This window comes from Myotis lucifugus, unplaced genomic scaffold, assembly GCF_000147115.1.
Source record: "Myotis lucifugus unplaced genomic scaffold, Myoluc2.0 scaffold_184, whole genome shotgun sequence".
Classification (NCBI taxonomy): domain Eukaryota; kingdom Metazoa; phylum Chordata; class Mammalia; order Chiroptera; family Vespertilionidae; genus Myotis; species Myotis lucifugus.
The window spans coordinates 629,875-649,971 of NW_005871232.1; the positions used below are offsets into that span (position 1 = coordinate 629,875).

General features: G+C 37.3%; 1 protein-coding gene across 20 annotated transcripts in view; it reads right to left on the minus strand.

The window, feature by feature from the left end:
• Positions 1 to 6,865: 6,865 nt before the first annotated feature.
• The window catches only part of KIF20B (kinesin family member 20B), a 62,153-nt gene continuing 48,921 nt past the window's right edge, over positions 6,866 to 20,097 (minus strand). For 15 of the 20 annotated variants that reach the window (XM_023760489.1, XM_023760485.1, XM_023760491.1 and 12 more), the window contains 9 exons: positions 19,721 to 19,876; positions 18,480 to 18,659; positions 17,151 to 17,261; positions 14,922 to 15,119; positions 14,254 to 14,322; positions 12,349 to 12,447; positions 11,594 to 11,744; positions 8,569 to 8,711; positions 6,866 to 7,106 (listed from right to left, as the gene is read on the minus strand). In XM_023760489.1, the coding sequence (XP_023616257.1) occupies positions 7,029 to 7,106; positions 8,569 to 8,711; positions 11,594 to 11,744; positions 12,349 to 12,447; positions 14,254 to 14,322; positions 14,922 to 15,119; positions 17,151 to 17,261; positions 18,480 to 18,659; positions 19,721 to 19,876 (1,185 nt within the window). In that variant the 3' untranslated portion in view covers positions 6,866 to 7,028. Of the gene's footprint in view, positions 7,107 to 8,568; positions 8,712 to 11,593; positions 11,747 to 12,348; positions 12,448 to 14,253; positions 14,323 to 14,921; positions 15,120 to 17,150; positions 17,262 to 18,479; positions 18,660 to 19,720; positions 19,877 to 20,097 lie in introns of those variants that run through there. The other 5 variants (XM_014462529.2, XM_023760482.1, XM_023760483.1 and 2 more) reach the window with 4 other exon arrangements.

Here is a 20,097-nt window from a genome sequence, read left to right on the forward strand (position 1 = left end):
TATTTTAAAAAAGATCTTTAGGTAATTTTAATGTGCAATTAGGGTTAAGAACCACTGAATTAGAAGAAACTCTAAATTGGTGAGACCTACTGGACAATCATTCCTCCAAAACTGCCAAAAGGAAAAAGAGCTAAATGGGAAAGCTCTGAAATCTGACAGAGGCTCTTTTACAACTTCCAGAGGGGAAAATGTCAAGGAGCTGCTAAGAATATAACAAATCTACATCTAAATGACTTCCTGTGTGACTCTCCCTATGATGAGGTAGAATGTGCGGAAAAACACACAATCTGACCGGTCCCTGGGCAAAACTGTTAAGTAGTTTCAATCTGAGTTGGGTACATTTGTGTTTATGGGCAACTTTGTTACACATTTTCCCATTTAATTCTCTCAAGAACGTATGATGGTGGGTGTTCCTTCTTCCCATGAGTGTCAACCTAAGTAAGAGCCCTAGGGGAACTTAGGTGCCCACACAGACCCTGCTTTAAACTTGGCTGAATGACACCATATTGTATAATTGAAATTTGCCAAATTTTCTCTCTCACACACACAAGGATATGTGAAGTGAAGTGTTAGTTAACGATGGGGTGTGGGGAACCTTTCACATTGATCAAATGATCACTTTGTACACTTTATTTTTTTTAGTATATTTTTATTGATTTCAGAGAGGAAGGGAGAGGAAGAGAGAGAAACATCAGTGATGAGAGAGAATCATTGATTGGCTGCCTCTTGCACACCCCCCACTGGAGACCGAACCTGCAACCCAGGCATGTGCCCTAACCAGGAATGGAACCTATGACCCTTCAGTCCACAGGCCAACACTCTATCCTCTGAGTCAAACCAGCCAGGGCACTTTGTACACTTTAAATATCATGTAATTTTGTCAAGCCTCAATAAAGCTATAAAAAGAATATGAGAATCAGGGTAAAGACTATATGAGTATTCTATGTAATATCCTTATTCTTGCAAATTTTCTGTAATCTTGAAGTTATTTACAAATAAAAAGGTAGTTTTTAAAAATATTTTTTAAAACTTTGCCAAGATCTGCTTCTTTCTCAGCTTGCTATTTTTTTTTAACTGATTAGGCTTATTTAATATACATTTGTCAAACACAGTTGATAATCTTGAGAGCAAAATGCATCCAAAGCACATATACAGTTATACAAGCTTTGATTATACATGTAGCATGGGAGATACATTCATTACTTTTTACATATCCTAGAGGACATTCAAATGAAGATAAATAGGTTCAGGCTGGTAACTGCCTTTTCAAAAAGCTTCTCAAACTAATTCCTACTGATCACAGCTCAGTTTTCATCATGATACATACATTATTGGTATAAAATTTTGTATTAAAAAGACCAGTCCAGTCCAGCCGGCATCAACCTATGAACCAGGAGGTCATGGTTCAATTCCCAGTCAGGGCACAAGCCTGAGTTGCGGGTTGGATCCCCAATAGGGGGTGTGCAGGAGGCAGATGTTTCTATCTCTCTCTCCCTCTCCCTTCCTCTCTGAAATCAATAAAAATATATATATTTTTAAAAACAGTCCTGCTGGCATATCTATGTTGGATTGTCTATTACAAGAGCTGACAAGCGTTTTCCTGTATAGGGCCAGATGGTTAATATTTTAGGCTTTGCAACAACTCTGTTGTTATAGCACGAATGCAACTTCGGATAATTCATAACTAAAGGGGATGACTATGGTCTAATAAACAGACCCCGTCTACTGCATCAATGATATGTATCGTGTCTTAAAATTTCGACATAATGTGTTATTTGAGAACACATTTTGTCTCATTTGTTTTCTATTAAAAATTAGTCCTGGCCAGTGAGCTCAGTGATTAGAACATCAGCCCATGCACTGAAGGGTCTTTGGTTCAATTCCTGGTCTAGGGCACATACCTGGGTTGTGGATTCGCTCCCCAACCCCTGGTTGGTTGGGTAGCATGCGGGAAGCAACCAATTGATGTCTCTCTCTTACATTAATGTTTCTTTCTCCCCCCCCCCCCCATCCTTCCCCTCTCTCTCTAAAAAGCAATGGAAAAAACATCCTCCAGTGAGGAGTAACAAAAAAATTTTTCCCCCCAAATATTAGTTTTAACTTTGACCAATAATCCATGTACATATTTTATCTCAATGGCTTTTGATGTTGTAAACAGGTTTTTGGTGATTTATTGCCAAATAAGTTTTAAAATGGCCATATAAGGATAAGGAGAGTGCCAAAAGAAATGATACATGGAGTGACACCACAGGGGAGCTAAGTGTTAGTATATAAATTGTGTTCTGAACCACATGTTCGCTATATCACTGGCCTAACTACACTACAGTTTCTCAGGACTAGCAGCCATCGCTCATCATATTGCTAAGTTGGTGTCCACACTGCAAAAAATTATGTATCTAAGTTTAAATTGTATATAGAACCTACCCATACCAAGTCCATACCATGAGGCCCGTTTGCTATTATGTGTGTGTGTGTGTGTGTGTGTGTGTGTGTGTATATATAAAAGGCTAATATACAAAATGTCCCCTTGGGAATTCGACTGGGAGTTCAATTGCTTGCTATGCCATGCGCTGACCACCAGGGGCGGCAGAGAACATGGCAGGAAACCAACGGTGGGGGGTGGGGCACTGAGGGAGTGAGGGAAAGAGGAGGTGGGGAGGCAGAGAACCTGATAGGCCCTGATCACTGGCCAGGCCTAGGGACCCTACCCGTGCAAATTTCATGCACTGGGCCTCTAGTGGATCTATAATTTTGATATACATGAAAGGTATTAACTGGAGAAAATTAAAACTAAACTGACCAAACTTTTACTAACTATGGCCAAAAAGAAATAATTTTGATTCTGGCCAATGTGGCTCAGTTGGTTAGGGCATCATCTCATGCACTGAACAGTCGTGGGTTCAAATCCCAGTCAGGCAGGTACCCAGGTTTCAGGTTCAATCCCCAGTCAGGGCTTGTACAGGAGGCACATTGCTATTTTTCTCTAGAATAAATTAAAGCAAACAAACAAAATGTGTCCTTGGGTGAGAATTTTTAAAATTCCCTCTAAAAAATTAATTTTTGGAGAATCAAGATGGCAGCATAGACTGGTTTTTTTGTTGTTGTTTACCATGGAACTCATTTGCTGTTTCTTTCCTTATGTACTGATTTTTTACTTCATGTCACACATTATAAAACAAATGTTATAGAGAATTTGTATTGTATCTTCCTCTGTAGAGTGTTTTTATTCCAGTGGGCAATTTGAATACTACCTTCAATTTAGGTATGCTTTGTTAGTATAAATCTGTGGAAAGCCCAAGGTGTTTCTAATGCCCTTCTAATTGGCAAACTGTCTCTCTTGCAGATCTTGTTGAGGTGTGATTTCAGTCTATATGCAGGGATGTGGACATCTGTTTAGTCAGAGCTGAAACAAAAAGCAGTTGTTCACCTTGTTCAACCTTAGCTGAGAACATGCATGTTGGGCAACTCAAATGTTTTGCCACATTGCATGTCTAAGAATGACTACAATAGTGCCTAGAGTGCTGACTTGGGGATTACAAATAAATTTAACAAGTAAGAAAGTTATAAATATGGACTCTCTGAATAATGAGAATTGACTATGCATATATTTTCAGTATAATAAAACCAGGTAGCATAATAAAAATATTTCAGTGCGCCCTAGCTGGTTTGGCTCAGTGGATAGAGCATTCCAGGTTCGATTCCAGTCAAGGGCACATGCCTGGGTCGTGGGCTCAATCCCCAGTAGGGGGCGTGCAAGAGGCAGCTGATCAATGATTCTCTCTCATCATTGATGTTTCTATTCTCTCTCTCTCCCTCTCCTTTCCTCTCTGAAATCAATAAAAATATTTTTTAAAAAATATTTCAGTGCTTAAAGAGATCATGTAATTAACTATTTTGATGGATCTTTTCCCTAAACATAGTATTATCCCCTAAACAAGACACCAAAGATAATTTTTCTTCCTGACTTAGGTTCATCATTTAATAAATAATGTTAAAATCCCATGAAGCTTTTAAGGTTTTAGATATATGTTTGTTCTTAGATTAGAAAGCTGTATTTGGCAACAATTCTTGAGGCCTCTTTGCTTTTTGTCTCTTATTGGTTGTTTTCTTTCTAAAGCCAAAGCTCAATTTATGTTAGCTGTATAATCTAGAGGAAATAAATTGTATAGGTCTGTTTTCTCATCTATGAAATGAAGGCAATGCATCCCTAAGGTCCCTGCGGGTCTAAAATTCTCTTTTCTAGCTATCAATGTTTTTTGGCCTCCAGATGCTATCTCCTTTTTTAGCTTCCTGCTTTTGATCTCCTATGCCTTGGAAAAATAGGAAAGACAATTCTATTATATTATAAAAGACTAGAGGCCCAGTGCATTCGTGCACCGGTGGGTTCCCTCAGCCTGGCCTGCGGGGATCAGGCCAAAACCAGCTCTCCGACATCCCCTGAGGGATCCCAGGTTGCAAGAGGGTGGTTCTCGGGTGACACCCCCCAGAATCAGGCTCCTACTTCTCTGGTTTCAAGTACATCACCCGAGAACTGCAGCTGCCAAGTCACCGCAGCTTGGCAGCTCCTGCATTGAGCGTCTGCTCCCTGGTGGTCAGTGCGCATCATAGCTACTGGTCGGACAGTTGGACGGTCACTTAGGCTTTTATATATATAAACAGGGTATTCTAATTAAAGACTTGGGATTTTTTTCTAAATTATGTATATACTGTAGTCCCCCTTGTCTGCAGAGAATATGATCTAAGACCCCAGTTGATGCATGAAACCAGGGAGAGTACCAAACCCAATATATACTGTTTTTTCCTCTACATACATACGATAAAGTTTAATTGATAAACTAAGCACAGTAATAGATTAGGAACAAACTAGAACAACTACAACAATGTACTGTAATGAAAGTTATGTGACTGTGGTCACTATTTCAGGAGATGCCTTGCTGAAGTCCTCGTATAGGCTCAGTGTTTTCAGGTGCAAAGGTTGCTGTCAATCGGAACACATTTTCTGTTCATGTCTTCCACGCACAAACTTTATGACTTTTCCATATTAACTATGCACTTATCACACACTGTGGCCAAAACTTCTGCAGTTTGAGGTATGACAGCAAAATTCGCAATTTCTTTTTCCTTCTTCATTGTAGGAAGCAGCTCTAGGGTCAAGCCTTGGGCTGACCTGTGGCAGAGCCACAAACAAGTCCCAGCCTGGAGGGCAAAGCTCTCCTAGCATAATTAAGCCTGACCTTGTAGCCCTCCCTAATTTCTTCCTAAGTAGCTAATGGGCTGTAGGAGGTGCAGCAAGTGTTGCCAAAGAACATTTGTATACATGTTAATCTACCCTTGTTTTAATGAGACTATAAAATAAAGCATTGGCTTGCAGGCTGGGTCTTTTGTGTCCTCATCCAGGCATGGGAGATCCACCGAGCCCCAGCTGTATTCTCTTCAATCCTTCACCACCCCTCCTCAGGTCCACCCTTGGCCGTGTTGGCGCGGCACACTTCATAACTTCAGTAATAGATTCATTCTTACTGTAGATCAGTGATTCCCAAAGTGGGCGCTACCGCCCCCTGGTGGGCGCTGCAGCGATCCAGGGGGGGCGGTGATGGCCACAGGTGCATTTGGGGGCATATATCTTTCTGTTTAATTGCTATTAAAATTTTAAAAAAATTAATTTCCAGGGGGCGCTGAGTAATATTTTTTCTGGAAAGGGGGCGGTAGGCCAAATAAGTTTGGGAACCACTGCTGTAGATCTTAGCTACCTCAGCATACAGTTTTCTTCTTCCTTTATTAAGTTGAAAGTTTCACCTTTTTACTTAAAAAAAGCACTTTACAGCTTCTCTTTGGCATATCTCAATTGCCAGCATCATTACTCTTGCACTTTGGGGCCATTATTAAGTAAAAGAAGAGTTACTGAACACAAGCACTGTGATACCAAGAGTCAATCTGATAACCAAGATGGCTACTAAGTGACTAATGGGAGGAGGGTATACAGCGTGAATACGCTGGACAAAGGGATGAGTCACATCCACGTAGGATGAAATGGGATGGTGTGATTTCATGACAATATCAGAATGGTACACAATTTTAAAACTTAGGAATTGCTTATTTCTGAAACTTTCCATTTAATATTTTTCAACCACAATTGACCCAGGTAACTGAAACCAAGAAAAGCAAAACTATGGATAAGGAGGGTGAACAACTATACATATTTTGGTAACAGGAGATCTCTACACACTTACTCCCTGGATCTTAGGTATAATCCAAACAGATATGTAAAATCAGTTGTATTTCCTAACAGAGTAAAAAGACACTGTTAAATATTAATAAACCAAATACCTGACCTGTGGCATCTATGGCTAAAAAAAAAATAATACTATCTTTCCTAGGATCCTCACTGATCCCATGCCTGCGAAAACAATACATACAGTTGAAATGAAGCTATTATAAAAAATCATTAGACAATGGGGGAGGGGAAAGGAGGGTGAGCATTTGTAATACTTTCAACAATAAATTTAAAAATTTAAATAAATAAATAAAAATAAACCAAGGTAGGGGCGAGTGGGCTAGACGGGGTCAATGGGGAAAAAAGAGGGACATCTGTACTACCTTCAACAATAAAGGTAAGTTTTAAAAAGCCTTAGCCAGTTTGGCTCAGTGGATAGAGCGTTGGTCTGCAGACTGAAGGGTCCCAAGTTTGATTCCGGTCAAGAGCACATGTCTGGGTTGTGGGCTCGATCCCCAGTGGGGGGCATGCAGAAGGCAGCCGGTCAATGATTCTCTCTCATCATTGGTATTTCTATCTCTCTCCCACTCCCTCCCTCTCTGAAATCAATAAAAATATATTAAAATTAAAAAAAGAAAAAAAGAAAAAAGCCTTGACTTATTTTCTTTATTGAATTAAAATTACACTATATATAAAAGTGATGTATATACAGAAGGATTTAATGTCATAATATATACAACTATCTTTAAAGTCAGGATGCAAGTTACAATGATTATGCATATAAAATTTATATTAAAACCTTCTCCATAGTGGTTTATTTGGCTGTTTTAGTTCGAAGTCGTCGTTTGAGAATCTGATGATCACTTTCCTTCACTTTATGATCCATCAAAATCTGAAATGAACAATTACACAATTTTAAATAAAAATAAAAGCTTATTTTAACTAGTAAAATATGTTCATGTGCTTATTAGACATAATAGGTACATTATATTTTTTGTCTTCTTGGACTTACAGGTATACTATCTTCTACAAAAAAGCATGCCTAAAGTAACAGATTTTGTAAAAGATTATTTCAACACTTCATAATTCTAGAATTAAAATAATCTACATTCTGTATTCAGGTATACACAGCTTGAAATAATTACTAAAATGTTTGGAGACATGTAACTCAAATAAATTTTTAAAAATATATTTTTATTGATTTCAGAGAGGGGAAAGGAGAGGGAGAGAGAGATAGAAACATCAATGGTGATAGAGAATCATTTATCGGCTCCCTCCTCCACACCCCCTAATGGGGGATCAAGCCCGAAATCCAGGCATGTGCCCCGACCATGAATTGAATCATGACCTCCTGGTTCATGGGTTCCAGCTCAATCACTGAGCCACACCAGCCAGGCTCAAATAACTTTTTTTCTTCTTTTTTTAATATAGAGCCTGCAACCTGGGCATATGGCCTGACCGGGAATCGAACCGTGATCTCCTGGTTCATAGTTCGACGCTCCACACCGGCTAGGCTCAAATAACTTTTAAGAAATTATCTTTCTCAGTAACAACTATATAACTGAGAAAGTTGAAAGAGCATTGTATTGCAAGTAAAGAAATAATAATTTCAGCCAAGGGAGGAAATTATGTACTAATCAAACAGATGGTGAAAAGTGATGAAGAGAATAGTACTTTTGACAGCATGTCTTAACTGACGCCAATTCTATGCCACTTGCTTTTAAGTGTCTATCTCATATCTGATAGCTGCTGTTGCAAAAAGACTCTCTCCCCTGATTTTTCTTGGCCATTTCCTGCTGAAGGCTTTTCCTTTAATTACTTTTCTATTTTCACTTTCATCCACTAGGCAAATGTAAGCATGATAAAAAATCAGAACTTTTCCTGTAACAGCACAGCCTGTTCTGAATGAAGAGAATGAGTCACAGAGTCATGGTGACAAACTGCAGTCTTTCCTCAATAGAACCTGGGAGGCTCAGAGGGAAGGTGGGAGGAAATGACTGAATGTCAACTCCAGATTCTTACCGGGCACACTGAGGCCCAGATTTGTACAACAGTGATAAAGATAACAAAAATAGATGCTAGAAGAAAATAAATTACTGAACAGTGATAATTCTGATGGAATTAAAATTCCTCCGGTTAGTTCATAAATGTATGCATTAATGCCGCATTTATATTTAATTACTACAAGTTTAACACATTTGATATCAAAAGCATAATATTTAAAGCATGTTGTAGAAATATGATCTAAAGAATAAAAATTCAAACTATTGTAAAATTCAAATTGTTATGAATACTTCAGAATTTAAAATAGCACAAACAGGTTTACTTTTAAGAAAACTGAAGTAGTAGCTTACCACTTGGCCGGATATATCAATAGGAGATGAAATTTCATTTGTGTATAATTTCCGTTTGGCCCGTTTTGGTCGAGATACATTTTCTTTACTTACTTCTACATTCGAGAGCTTTGAAGAGCTCATCGTTTCAATTAATTTCTTTGCTATGAAAAATTATAGATTAGTTAAATCCTGAAACAAAAAATTTTCTAACTGCAAAGGTTTAAAATTCTTAATAAAGAAAAAAACATACCAAGCAAAAAAGAAAACCACTGTAATTTATAAATGGTGAAAGGACATGATAGACAATTAACAACAAAAAAATGAAATGCCTAATAAACACATGAAATAATGATTAAGAGCAAAAATAAGTAAGTAAAATATCATTTGACTAGTAAATTATAGTACCACCAGTAAAATGCAGGAGTCGTTAATGATTTGAAAGAGGTTTATGCTATGCAAAGCAAAGAAACAGGATGCATACATAGTGGACCATGCAGCATTAAAAGTAAGGACGCAGATCTATTTCAGTAGTCACATGTAAAGATGTCCACAGGAATATTAAGTAAAGGTAGTTTATTATTGTGAGACCTTTACTTATAGTTAACACATGCACTCACATATACATACACACACATACACAGCGTAAGAGAAAGTAAATTGTTAACAATTAATTGCTTCTGGGAAGAGAAAAAGGAATTTTTAAATGTCTTACTTTGCACATTTGTTTTATTTTTTAAAAGACACATGTTGGTTTTAATAGTATTTTTCCATCTGGGAAAACTCCTGGATAAAATAAATCCATACACACAGGATAAACTATATATTTTTTAAAATAGTAAAACATTTAAGGAAATATGCTAAAATGAGGGTGCACTTATAAAGGGCTGAGCTGAGCTTGAGAAAGCTGGGCTGCCAGATGTCAGAGTACACAATTAAGATAAGCCAAATGAAAGTAACACTCAAGCCTTTCCAGCGGTTCTCAACCTGTGGGTTGCGACCCCTGAAAATACATCCTGCATATCAGATATTTACATTACGATTCATAACAGTAGCAAAATTACAGTTATGAAGTAGCAACAAAAATAATTTTATGGTAGGGGGTCACCACAACATGAGGAACTGTATTAAAGGGTCGCGGCATTAGGAAGGTTGAGAACAGAGTAAGAAGCTAAACCTGAGAAATCACAGCTCCTGCCCACTCCTTTTCCATATTTTCCCATAGAACAGTGTGGTCTAGGTCAGAAGGATCAGCATCAAACTGAGGGCCATCTCATTACCAAGGGAACCCAGAACAAAAGACTCATGCACTTGCAGTTTTATAGGCCTTGCGGCTGGAGGCCAGGCCGAGGGGCTAGGTGTGAAAAAATAGAGTTTGAAGGGAGAAAGGTGTCTTCAAGGTTGCCTCCCCATTCCTGTCATAAGGTATTCAGCAGAGGCACCTGAGGAAGTTCTCTGCTGAAGGCCCCAAAGAGGCTCCAAATGAAGGCACTTAGGCTAGGAATCCAGTTTCGTACACGCATGGCTGGACCAGACCTGAGCCCTCGACTATAACTCCCTTCAGAGACTGCAATGCACTGTGTGTGCACTAAGTTTGGTGTGGGGAGGGCAGCTCTCCCCATGAGGCCTAACAAGTAAAGCCTCTGTAATTGTTCATGGTCAGCCTTAAAAACAAAACCACACACAGGATTTTGGCCTTGAGGCACCAGACTGCTACTACTAAGCCCCAGCCACTATACTAAGAGCTGGGGATGTGAGCCTGACAGACATTTTGCACTTGTGGCACTTTTATTCTAGTGCAAAAGAAAACAAAAAATTATAGCTTAATTCAATTTGCACTTTGAAAAGAACACTGTCTGCTGGGTATTGAATGGATAGGAGATAGGCAAGAAGTAAAAGTTAGAAGACCAGTGATACCAAATAAGGAATTAACAGTGGTTATCAGAGCAGCAGAATTTTAAGAATTAATCTCAATTTTCTTCTTTTTTCTCTATATTTCCAACTGATCAACAACAGATATGTATTGTAATTATAGCTGGATGTTCAGTGGTTGTTTGGCCTTACGTGCTAAATGGAGGTGTTTCTTTGGGTGCAGAAGCACAATAAAAAAATCACTGAGTTATTGAGGGCACTATGAACCAAGAAACGTTTGGGAACCTCTGTGTAAGTTTTTACAGAAAAGTACTTTTACACAATCTATCTGAATCAATTCAACTGTCCCCTGCCTTCATAGTCCCTATCCCTCCCTACTCTCCTCACCTCTACTCTCCAATTTATCCTATTGCTACCACTCAGGTAATCTCATGAAATCCCACTCCTCTACCTGTCGTCTCCCCCCAATAATCTCCCCACATTCTACATGCCAGACGAATATTACAACCTGGAATAGCCTGCATATTCCCTATACTTTCCTGGTACTCTACCTATGTCAAAACTGTTCCTCTGGTAAGTGCGTATCTGTGTGTGTACGCATATATATGTATGTTTTTGTTTATGTATACATGTACATAAAGTGTACATCTGAGCATATATTAATACACAGGTATTAATGTGGCTAAGAAAAAAGCATTCAGCAACTAAACTCAATGGACATTTATAGAAGTATATGTTTTTTATATATATGAATAGGTAATGTTTATCTGTACATAGAAAAAAACACTAAAAGAAATATACAATTATACTAACAGTGTTTATCTCTAGCAGATGTAATTCTGCCAACATTTCATTACTAGGCTAAATTCTTCTGTAAAATCTTCCCATAGTCCGTAATTAGAACAGCTCATTTCCCTTCAATACTACCACAGCACCCTACTTGTATCTCTATAACTACAGAGCAGCCTGCTCTGGATCAATTACCTAAATATAGGTCTTTCTTCACCACATAGTGAGCTCCTAGGCCTTTTCATGTTTCCTCCCACAGTACCTAACATAGGACAGTGAATACTTGAAATATAATCATCACTGTGATGAGTTTATATACCAATCAGATATTAGGAAATACCCTAATACCTAACATTGAAGGGCATTTAATTAATTTTCTGCAAACCTTTTGATTGAAGAATTGTTGGAGAACGTTGTATGAAGTCTCCAAATTTCTGTAGTGTTCCTTCTTTTTTCTTAGCGGTCAAGTTTACATTAACTGCAGATGCCTGACTCCGTAAAGAATATGCTTTATGAGATGATGACCGTGAGGAAACCTAATAAACAAACATTTTTTGTTATTGTTGATGAGGACTGTTAGAAGGAAATATTATAGCCACCGTTGAATTAAAGAGGCCAGACACAGGTTATGAATTCTTAGACAGGGAATTACCAATTAAGAATATAAGGAGAGCCCTGGCCGGGTGGCTAAGTTAGTTGGAGCACTGTCCTATGCTCCAACATGTTGCGGGTTTGATTCCTGATCAGGGTATATGTGGAAGGCAGCTGATCGATGTCTCTCTCTCTCCCACCCCCGCTTCCTCTCTCTCTCTCTAAAATCAATGGACATATCCTCAGGTGAGGATTAAAATATATATACATCTTTTATATATATATATATATGAAGGATGTATGGACCGGAGAATGGCAAACTGAGTGTGATAGGCAGAGTGGTAAGTGAGAAGTGAACAAGAAGTGCCTGCTACTGGCCATATGCTAAAGCTTACATTCTAAGCTGAATCAGATGAATAGAAATAAAAGATAAATGAGTTATAATTAGACAAAACTGAAAAATTACTAATCAAATGTGACATCTTTATTTTTGCCTTCTACTTTATAAAGAATTGAAGTGGTCAATTTTGGACAAATTAAAAGACAAACCTTTTGTTCCTTTTTGACAGGAGAATTTTTATGCTCGGAAATAGGGGACTTCAAATTAGTTCTGGGTGTAGTATTCTTATTCTCACATTTCACCAACTCCTAAAAAATAATATATTTAAGCACTGGTTAATTTCTTGAAAATATTTTCTTTCTCTGGAGGAGAGAGAGAGAGAGAGAGAGAGAGAGAGAGAGAGAGAGAGAGAGGAGGGGAGGGGAGAGGAAGGGAAGGGAGGAGAGGGGGGGAGGGGAGGAGAGGAGAGGAAAGAGAGAAGAAGAGAAAGAGAAAGAGAAAGAGGAAGAGGAAGAGGAAGAGGAAGAGGAAGAGGAAGAGGAACAAAAGAAAGAAAAGGAATTAATAGTTCTTAACCAGGGGTGATTTTTGACCCTGGGGAACATTGCCAATGTCTGGAGATAAATTTAGCTGTCATTACTGGGGAAAATGGAATTTTATTGGCATCCAGTGGGTAGAGGCCATAATGCTGCTTAATACCCCTATGATGCTCAGGACAACTTTCCTAAAGAAAGAGATATCTTGTCCCAAATGTCAATAGTGCTGAAGTTGAGAAACCCTGATCAAAAGTATAAATTTTTCCCAATTTTATTGAAATATTAACATATAACATAAGAAGTTTAAGGTGTACAATATGATGATTTAATACATTTGCAAAATGATTAAAGGTATGAATTTTCCACACACCATATATAATGAAATTATGAGCTAAATGAAAAAGATGAGAAGGGAGAACATCTTTCATTTGAACCCACACAGTACAACAATATACCTTCCCTTTCCTCAACTCCCAAATTCTGCAAAGCATCTATGTCTACGACCTCTAACTGAAATTTGACAGCACTGAAAACAAAATAAAATAAAAATCTTCAGTATAAACACAGGTAAAATGTGAAAACATATTCTGTCTTCCCTTCTAAATAGACATGACATCTTAGGAAAAGCTTTTGTAGTATTGTTAACTGAACTGAACTGGCACAAATCCTAGTTATACCAAAGATTATAAGCATAAAAGTGGGGAGGGGGGGGGAGGCGCCAGAACAGAAGCAGATAAAGGATCATGACTGAACCTCAGAATTCAAGTCACCAAGTGAAAGCCATTAAGGGTCAAAAGAAGCAGACTTTCTTTTTTTTTTTTTCCTTTTTTTAAATATATATTTTATTGATTTTTTACAGAGAGGAAGGGAGAGGGATAGAGAGTGAGAAACATCGATGAGAGAGAAACATCGATCAGCTGCCTCCTGCACACCCCCTACTGGGGATGTGCCCGCAACCAAGGTACATGCCCTTGACCGGAATCGAACCTGGGACCTTTCAGTCCGCAGGCCGACGCTCTATCCAGTGAGCCAACCCGGTTAGGGCAGAAGCAGACTTTCTTAAAGGGGAAGGCAGATGGCATCATGGGAAGCAAACAAACAGGACAGATTTTAACTCCATCACACTTGTAGTGTTCAATAAAGAGCACTTTGGAGTCTTCACTGGAATAGAATATAACACTGTATATATGATTTTCATGAGAGCCTCAGTTTATTATAGCAGTTAAGAGCTAGTAAAATCAATTAAAACTTTTAGGTTTTACATGATTTGCCTACAACAATCTGTATATCTATTCTGAAATACACATGGAGCTAAAGGAGATTATAGACCAATAGTAAAACGAATAATTGTATTTTAATACTGCATACACAAAAAATTTTCCTTTTCCCTTGAAAAAATAAATCAAGGAAATAAACATAGATGATAAAATACTTAGTATTTTAATGGTATCTAAAATGTATTAGGTATAAATTAAATATAGAATAAAAGTTAACAAAGGCTATAGAAAACAACCTCTAAAGGTGTTTTAGGTGTAGAAGGAAATAGTCTAAATAATATTTATTTAGTAAATTTATTACCTGACGGAGAGCCTCAGGAGTATAGTTAGTACTACTTCTGCTCTTCCACCAGCTTGAAAATATAGTACTCTTTAAAAGAGTAAAAAAAAAAAAATTGTTGAAGATAGTTATTGTGCTGAAGAGCTTATAATTAGTTTTAAACTTAAAACAAATTATTTACCTATCTATGACATGTGAAATACAAACGAAGCATTTTAAACATACTACATCTACTCTTTTATTCCCAAAAGGAGGAAACAGGGGGGTCAGAAAGTTTGTGTGACATGATAGAGGATTGGATAACCCTACAATCAAAAAGCTGCAGTCGAAAAAGAAAAAGCTGCAATAAGAATAAATAAACAGATTTTTTTTTAGCCTTCCACTAAATAGAGGTCCAAATTTTAATATACTGGCTGTTAGAAAAAGAATTTCTCTTCTAAAAGAGACCATAGAGTTATGACAATAGAGACCTAAGATACGGATAAACTATAATCTTAATATCTATAAGCTTTTTGTTTGATGACTATTTACAGTGATATTCTAGAATATGCCATAATTCATGATTTTGGTCTCTAACAGCAGTGCTTATGAATCGGAGGGAAGTGTAGCAGAGTTTAAGTATATATTGTAAATGAGCTCAACAACAATAATGCTTGCTTGTTAAATTTACTCATCAGTTAAGTATTTACCTGTTCCATTTCGTTGCTCTTCCTCTTCCGAGCCTTGGAAATCTTAACCGTTACTGGTAAGGCACAACCAGGGTGTTTCACTGCCATTTTGTTTGGCTGTAAAGGTGTAAACTGAATCTCTAACTCAGGTTTTGGAAATCGAGTAGTTTGATTATTTTCTGTTGACACTTCACAAGAGTCAAGAACTACAAATTCATCCTATAACAGGATTAAAAATGAAAACAAACCTTATTTGAAGAATATAAATTTATAAATCACAAAGAATTAACTCTCGAATACCTACTAAAGACAAAGGAGTTAGAAAAGATAAAAATTGTGCTGGGGTCAAATTCAATAGAGCAAGGACAGAGACTGAATTATCATCTACCCTCTTCAAGCTTACACTAGGTATGTTAACATCGAGGGAAACTTAGAAATTAGTATTTCCCAGTATGATCCTAAGAATTATCTAGAGAATTTGTTTAAAAGATTCGTGGAACCACACCACAAACCTACTAAATCAGAACTCTCCAAGGTGAGCCTAGAATTTTTAATAAGCACCCAGTTTACAGTAGATTAAGGTTTGCTGCAAATTCTTTGCTCCTCTGCTACTCTTCCCACTGAGAGATGGAGTTTCATTCTCTTTCCTAGAATCTGGGCTGGCCCTAGTGACTCCCATGACCAACAGGATGTTCTTCTGAGGCTCAATCATAAGAAACCTTCTAACTTCCACTCTGCATTGTCAGAACACTAACCTACAGGACACACCCCTCTCCTCAAAATGCCCCACTTCAGAATCTAGCCCAAGCCATAGGGAGAGGTTCTATATAGGTCCATCTGACTTCCCAAATCAGCTCTGTGAATGAATCATTTTGGAATTTTAGAATTTTAGCCCAGTTGAGCATATTAATTTCATAAAGGCAGGAAAAGTATGCAAAACAGCCTAACAATACCATTCTCCAAAACTGTCAAGTACACAATAACTGCTGGAGTTCTTAGTAGGAAGTTGGAATCAGGAGGTTTAGGAGAACATACACAAATTTATAGAGAAAGAAATCTTGTTTGTGGATCAACTTCAATCTTTTTTTTTTCCAAATATATTTTATTGATTTTTTTACAGAGAGGAAGGGAGAGGGATAGAGAGGTAGAAACATCGATATCCATCAGCTGCCTCCTGGCCACCTCCTACTGGGAATGTGCCCGCAACCAAGGTACATGCCTTTGACCGGAATCGAACCTGGGACCTTTCAGTACGCAGGCCGATGCTCTATCCACTGAGCCAAACCAGTTAGGGCTCAACTTCAATCTTTTATACGAACGTTATGATCTATAGTAGTCTCTAAGGTCAATACTAATAAGCTGAAAGGGAATGGCTCAGAGTATTTCCCTAGATTAAAATGCCCTTCTCTTCCTGTTCTCTGCTTGGTAAAATTCTAGTCAACCCTGGATGATGTTATGATGTTATTTACCTTCGCTAATCCACATCCTCAACCACTGAGGCAAAATTCATCATAACCTTCTCAGTCAGTGTTTCTTAGTACTCTGTTCATACATTACACTTAGCCCAAAAGGTAAGGTCAAACAAGGTGGTCATTTATGTATCTGTCTTACCAGATTTTTTCCTCCTTGAGGGTGGCAATCATAGCTTATTTATGTTTGTATTCTCAGTATTTCGCAAGGTTCCCAACACTAAATGCTCCCAATAAATATGTTAAAAAAATTTTTTTAAGTAATTTTATCTTCAAACTTTAAGTGCACAGAAGTTTTATCTATTTCATATATAATCTGAGAATCTGTATTATCCAAAGTGATTCATAGAATCCTAAACTCACTACAAATTATGAAATTTCATTGTGAGTTAGTAAGATTGTTGATCAAGTTATTAAATGGGTCTGATTTCAAAATGCTAATTAAAGGATCTCTTAGAAGGGCCAATAAGCATCCATACCCTATCTTTTGTGGGATTTCCTATTTCTGGTCAACAAATTTGTTTATATTAACAGATCTGTTATTTGAGATCAATATCACTTTGAGAGGGTATTATTTGGAGATCTAATCTCTCAAAAGAATTTCACGTCTCCTCAAAAACCTTTACCTTTTTTCCCCACAGCGGGGAGCATATATAGCTAATTATACAGCAAGATAACTACAATGGTTGATTAAATTATACTTGCAAGTGTTATTTGGTTATTAATGGTCACTGGTAAGTAAAGAGGGTAAAAAAAGTGGACTGTGTTACCAAATGCCCACCTCTACTTCATTGCTGGAAATTTCAAAACCTGTAGACTGAGGTTCAGTTTCAACTCCACCAAGATCTGTTGAATTCATATGTATGGGCTTGATATCCACGGTTTCTTTTTCCTAAAGTAAATATTAAAGCAACAAGCCATTGTAACCAAAAATAAATTAAAACACTTCAACTAAAGAATATAAAATCAAGACTCGGGCAGATAAAATAGGGGAAGCAATCAAAGACTTCTTCAATGACCACGTAACTCTCCTTTCTCCTCTCTTTCATCCTCAGGAAAGGCTGGACAATATTCCAACCTCTTCTGAGTTTGATATAAAGAGAATTTGAAAGATTACTTCCAACTTCCAAGGTGTTTTACATATATTATCTCATTTTACTTTCATTGTAACTCTTGAATTAATTTGTCAAGAATCATTCCTACTTTCCAGATGAGGAAATAGAATATGATATGGCCAAGGTCTGTACTAAGTTAGGATCTGAACTTTGATAACACAATTTTTAAAAACTAGAGTTTTGGAAATGAAACTATAGCATTACAGTAGAAAAGACCATATTGATAACTAAACCTTTTCTTGTTGCACACTGTTCATCCCACTTTCTGAGTCATAGGTTATGTTCTATTCCTAAATCTACTTAAGGATCTACAAAGAAGTATTAGATTACATTTTTAAACTTGATAAATTTCGACCTGGGCCTTCTCATCACTACCATCAAAATCAAGTCAGCCCTGGCCAGTTTTTCTCAGTGGTTAGAGTGGTGACCTGCAGACCAAAAGGCCTCATGTTCCATTCCCAGTCAAGGGCACATATCTCAGTTACAGGTTCCCCAGTCCAAGCAGGGGTGCAGGCAGAAGGCAACCAATCAATGTGTCTCTATCTCAAGCTGATCTTTCTCTCTTTCTCTCTCTCTCTCCCTCCCACTCTCTATTTATTAATGGAAAAAATAGCCTTGGGTGAGTATTAAAGAAATAGAACATTTAAAGAAAATCAAAAGTCAAATACATCTCCATGTCAACTACCCATAACTGTTAAATAAGATTCTGTTGAATAAAATGTGGGGATAATAGCATGTACTTTCACTGAGGTAAAAACTGAACTGTGCTAATTGTCTTTTACAAATGCTCTCAAGTTTCACAACTCTATTAAGACAATATTATCTCTGAACTAAAAACTCAAAATTCATGAAAAATATCCAAAGAATTTTTCAAACTCTGATTCTCCTCTGATCTATTGGAAACTTACTTTTTTAACCTTTAAAGATTTAAACAATTTTGAAATTTTTCTTTAATATTTTTTTAAAAGGCATAGAAAGGACAAGATTTTACTGACTGTTTTAGAAGCCTCTGGTGTGATCCTTTTTTTCAATTGTTCAATTTCATTATCTTTTTGAGAGTTACTGGATATCAGTGCTTTCAGCTGCTTTTCTAAAGCTTCAACCAGTTGATCCCGTTCATCTCGCCACTTTTGAAGGTTGCTATCTTTCTCTGCCAGCTGTGCTGTCAGTGTTTCCTAACCAGAAATTAGAGAAAATGTTAAAGTATATATTGATAAAAGTTGTATATGAGATAAAACATACACACCATGCTAGTAGAATGTACAGTTCAAAATGCAAAACAAGTTTCACAATACAGTAGGGATAGCCCTGTGGCAGTCAAAAGGAAGAAAATTTTAAGTTCTATATCAAGACAGAAATGTAATTAGGTATTTTCCAAATTGCTAAATAAACTGGAAAAAAAAAAAAAGAACATATGTGAACTTCAAGATAAAATGGGACAGAAGAGTCATCTTACTGTCATCCAAACCTATAGAAAAGTTTTGTAAGGATTTATTTGAGCCAGACTGTTGAGGGCATGCCCAGAAGCAAGATCTCAATGGATTGAGAAAATGCTCAGAAGAATAGCAGTTTTGCGGTTCCTTTTATGCATTAGCCAAAGGAGAAAACATAAGGAAGGTTACATGAAATCTATTATGGCCAATTAAGGAGGCAGGAGAAAGCAAAGCAGGGACATTTCTAGGATTAAATCAAAGGCAAAATGGAGAAACACTTCTTTTACAGTGGCAGGTACAGGAGTGTTAATAGTTAACATTTACAGAGATAGCAAACAGGGAACATGATAACAATGAGGGGTTCTGTGGTCTCTTGCTATGGTGGTCTTGTGCTCTGGTGCCTGCAGTTGTGCCTTCAAGGGTCTAGAAAAAGATGCATAAGAACAATGGACAGAACTCACTCACTTAGAGATTGACTTTTGCTAAGGAAGCTCTGGGCCTGTGACTCGACTACCTACCATGGCCTGTCCAATTAGGAATTTGTGATCAGGGCATACTGTGCGGTCACTCTTAGTCACTGAGCTTGTCAGGCCTGCCATGTGCTCCTCCAACCCCTACCCCAACTTGTCAGGTTTATTCTACAGCCCTTTTTTATTCACAATAAAAATAGAAAAGGTGCCTTTAAAAAAAAAAGAAGGAAAACAACAAACCATGCACAGACAGATAAGAATCCCAGAGATAAACTTAACAAGCCCAAGAAAGCAGGTGAAATACACCAAAGAGAAAGTATAATTGCTACCAACCACTTCGTTTTGTTGCTTTAAACCACGCTCTCTGTCTTCAGCATATTTTTTCATCTCTTTGTTTCGTAGACTCTCAGATTCTTTAGCTTGAGTGATTAGTATCATTTTCTCATCTAACCATTTCTTTCTATCAGAGTTATATTTCTGTTCAGATTTCTATATATAAAAACAGTACAAATAACTATCAGATGCTTAAGTAGTCAAAAAATCTATTTTTATACCATTTTCATAAAACCCATCACTTTTTAAAACCTTAAAAGTGCTTGTCTTTCAACAATGACAAGATCAGTTTATTTCAGATTATAAAATAAACATTGCTGGTTTGCTTTCCTAAACACTATTTCCCTTATAAACTTTACTTTGCTATGAAGTTCATT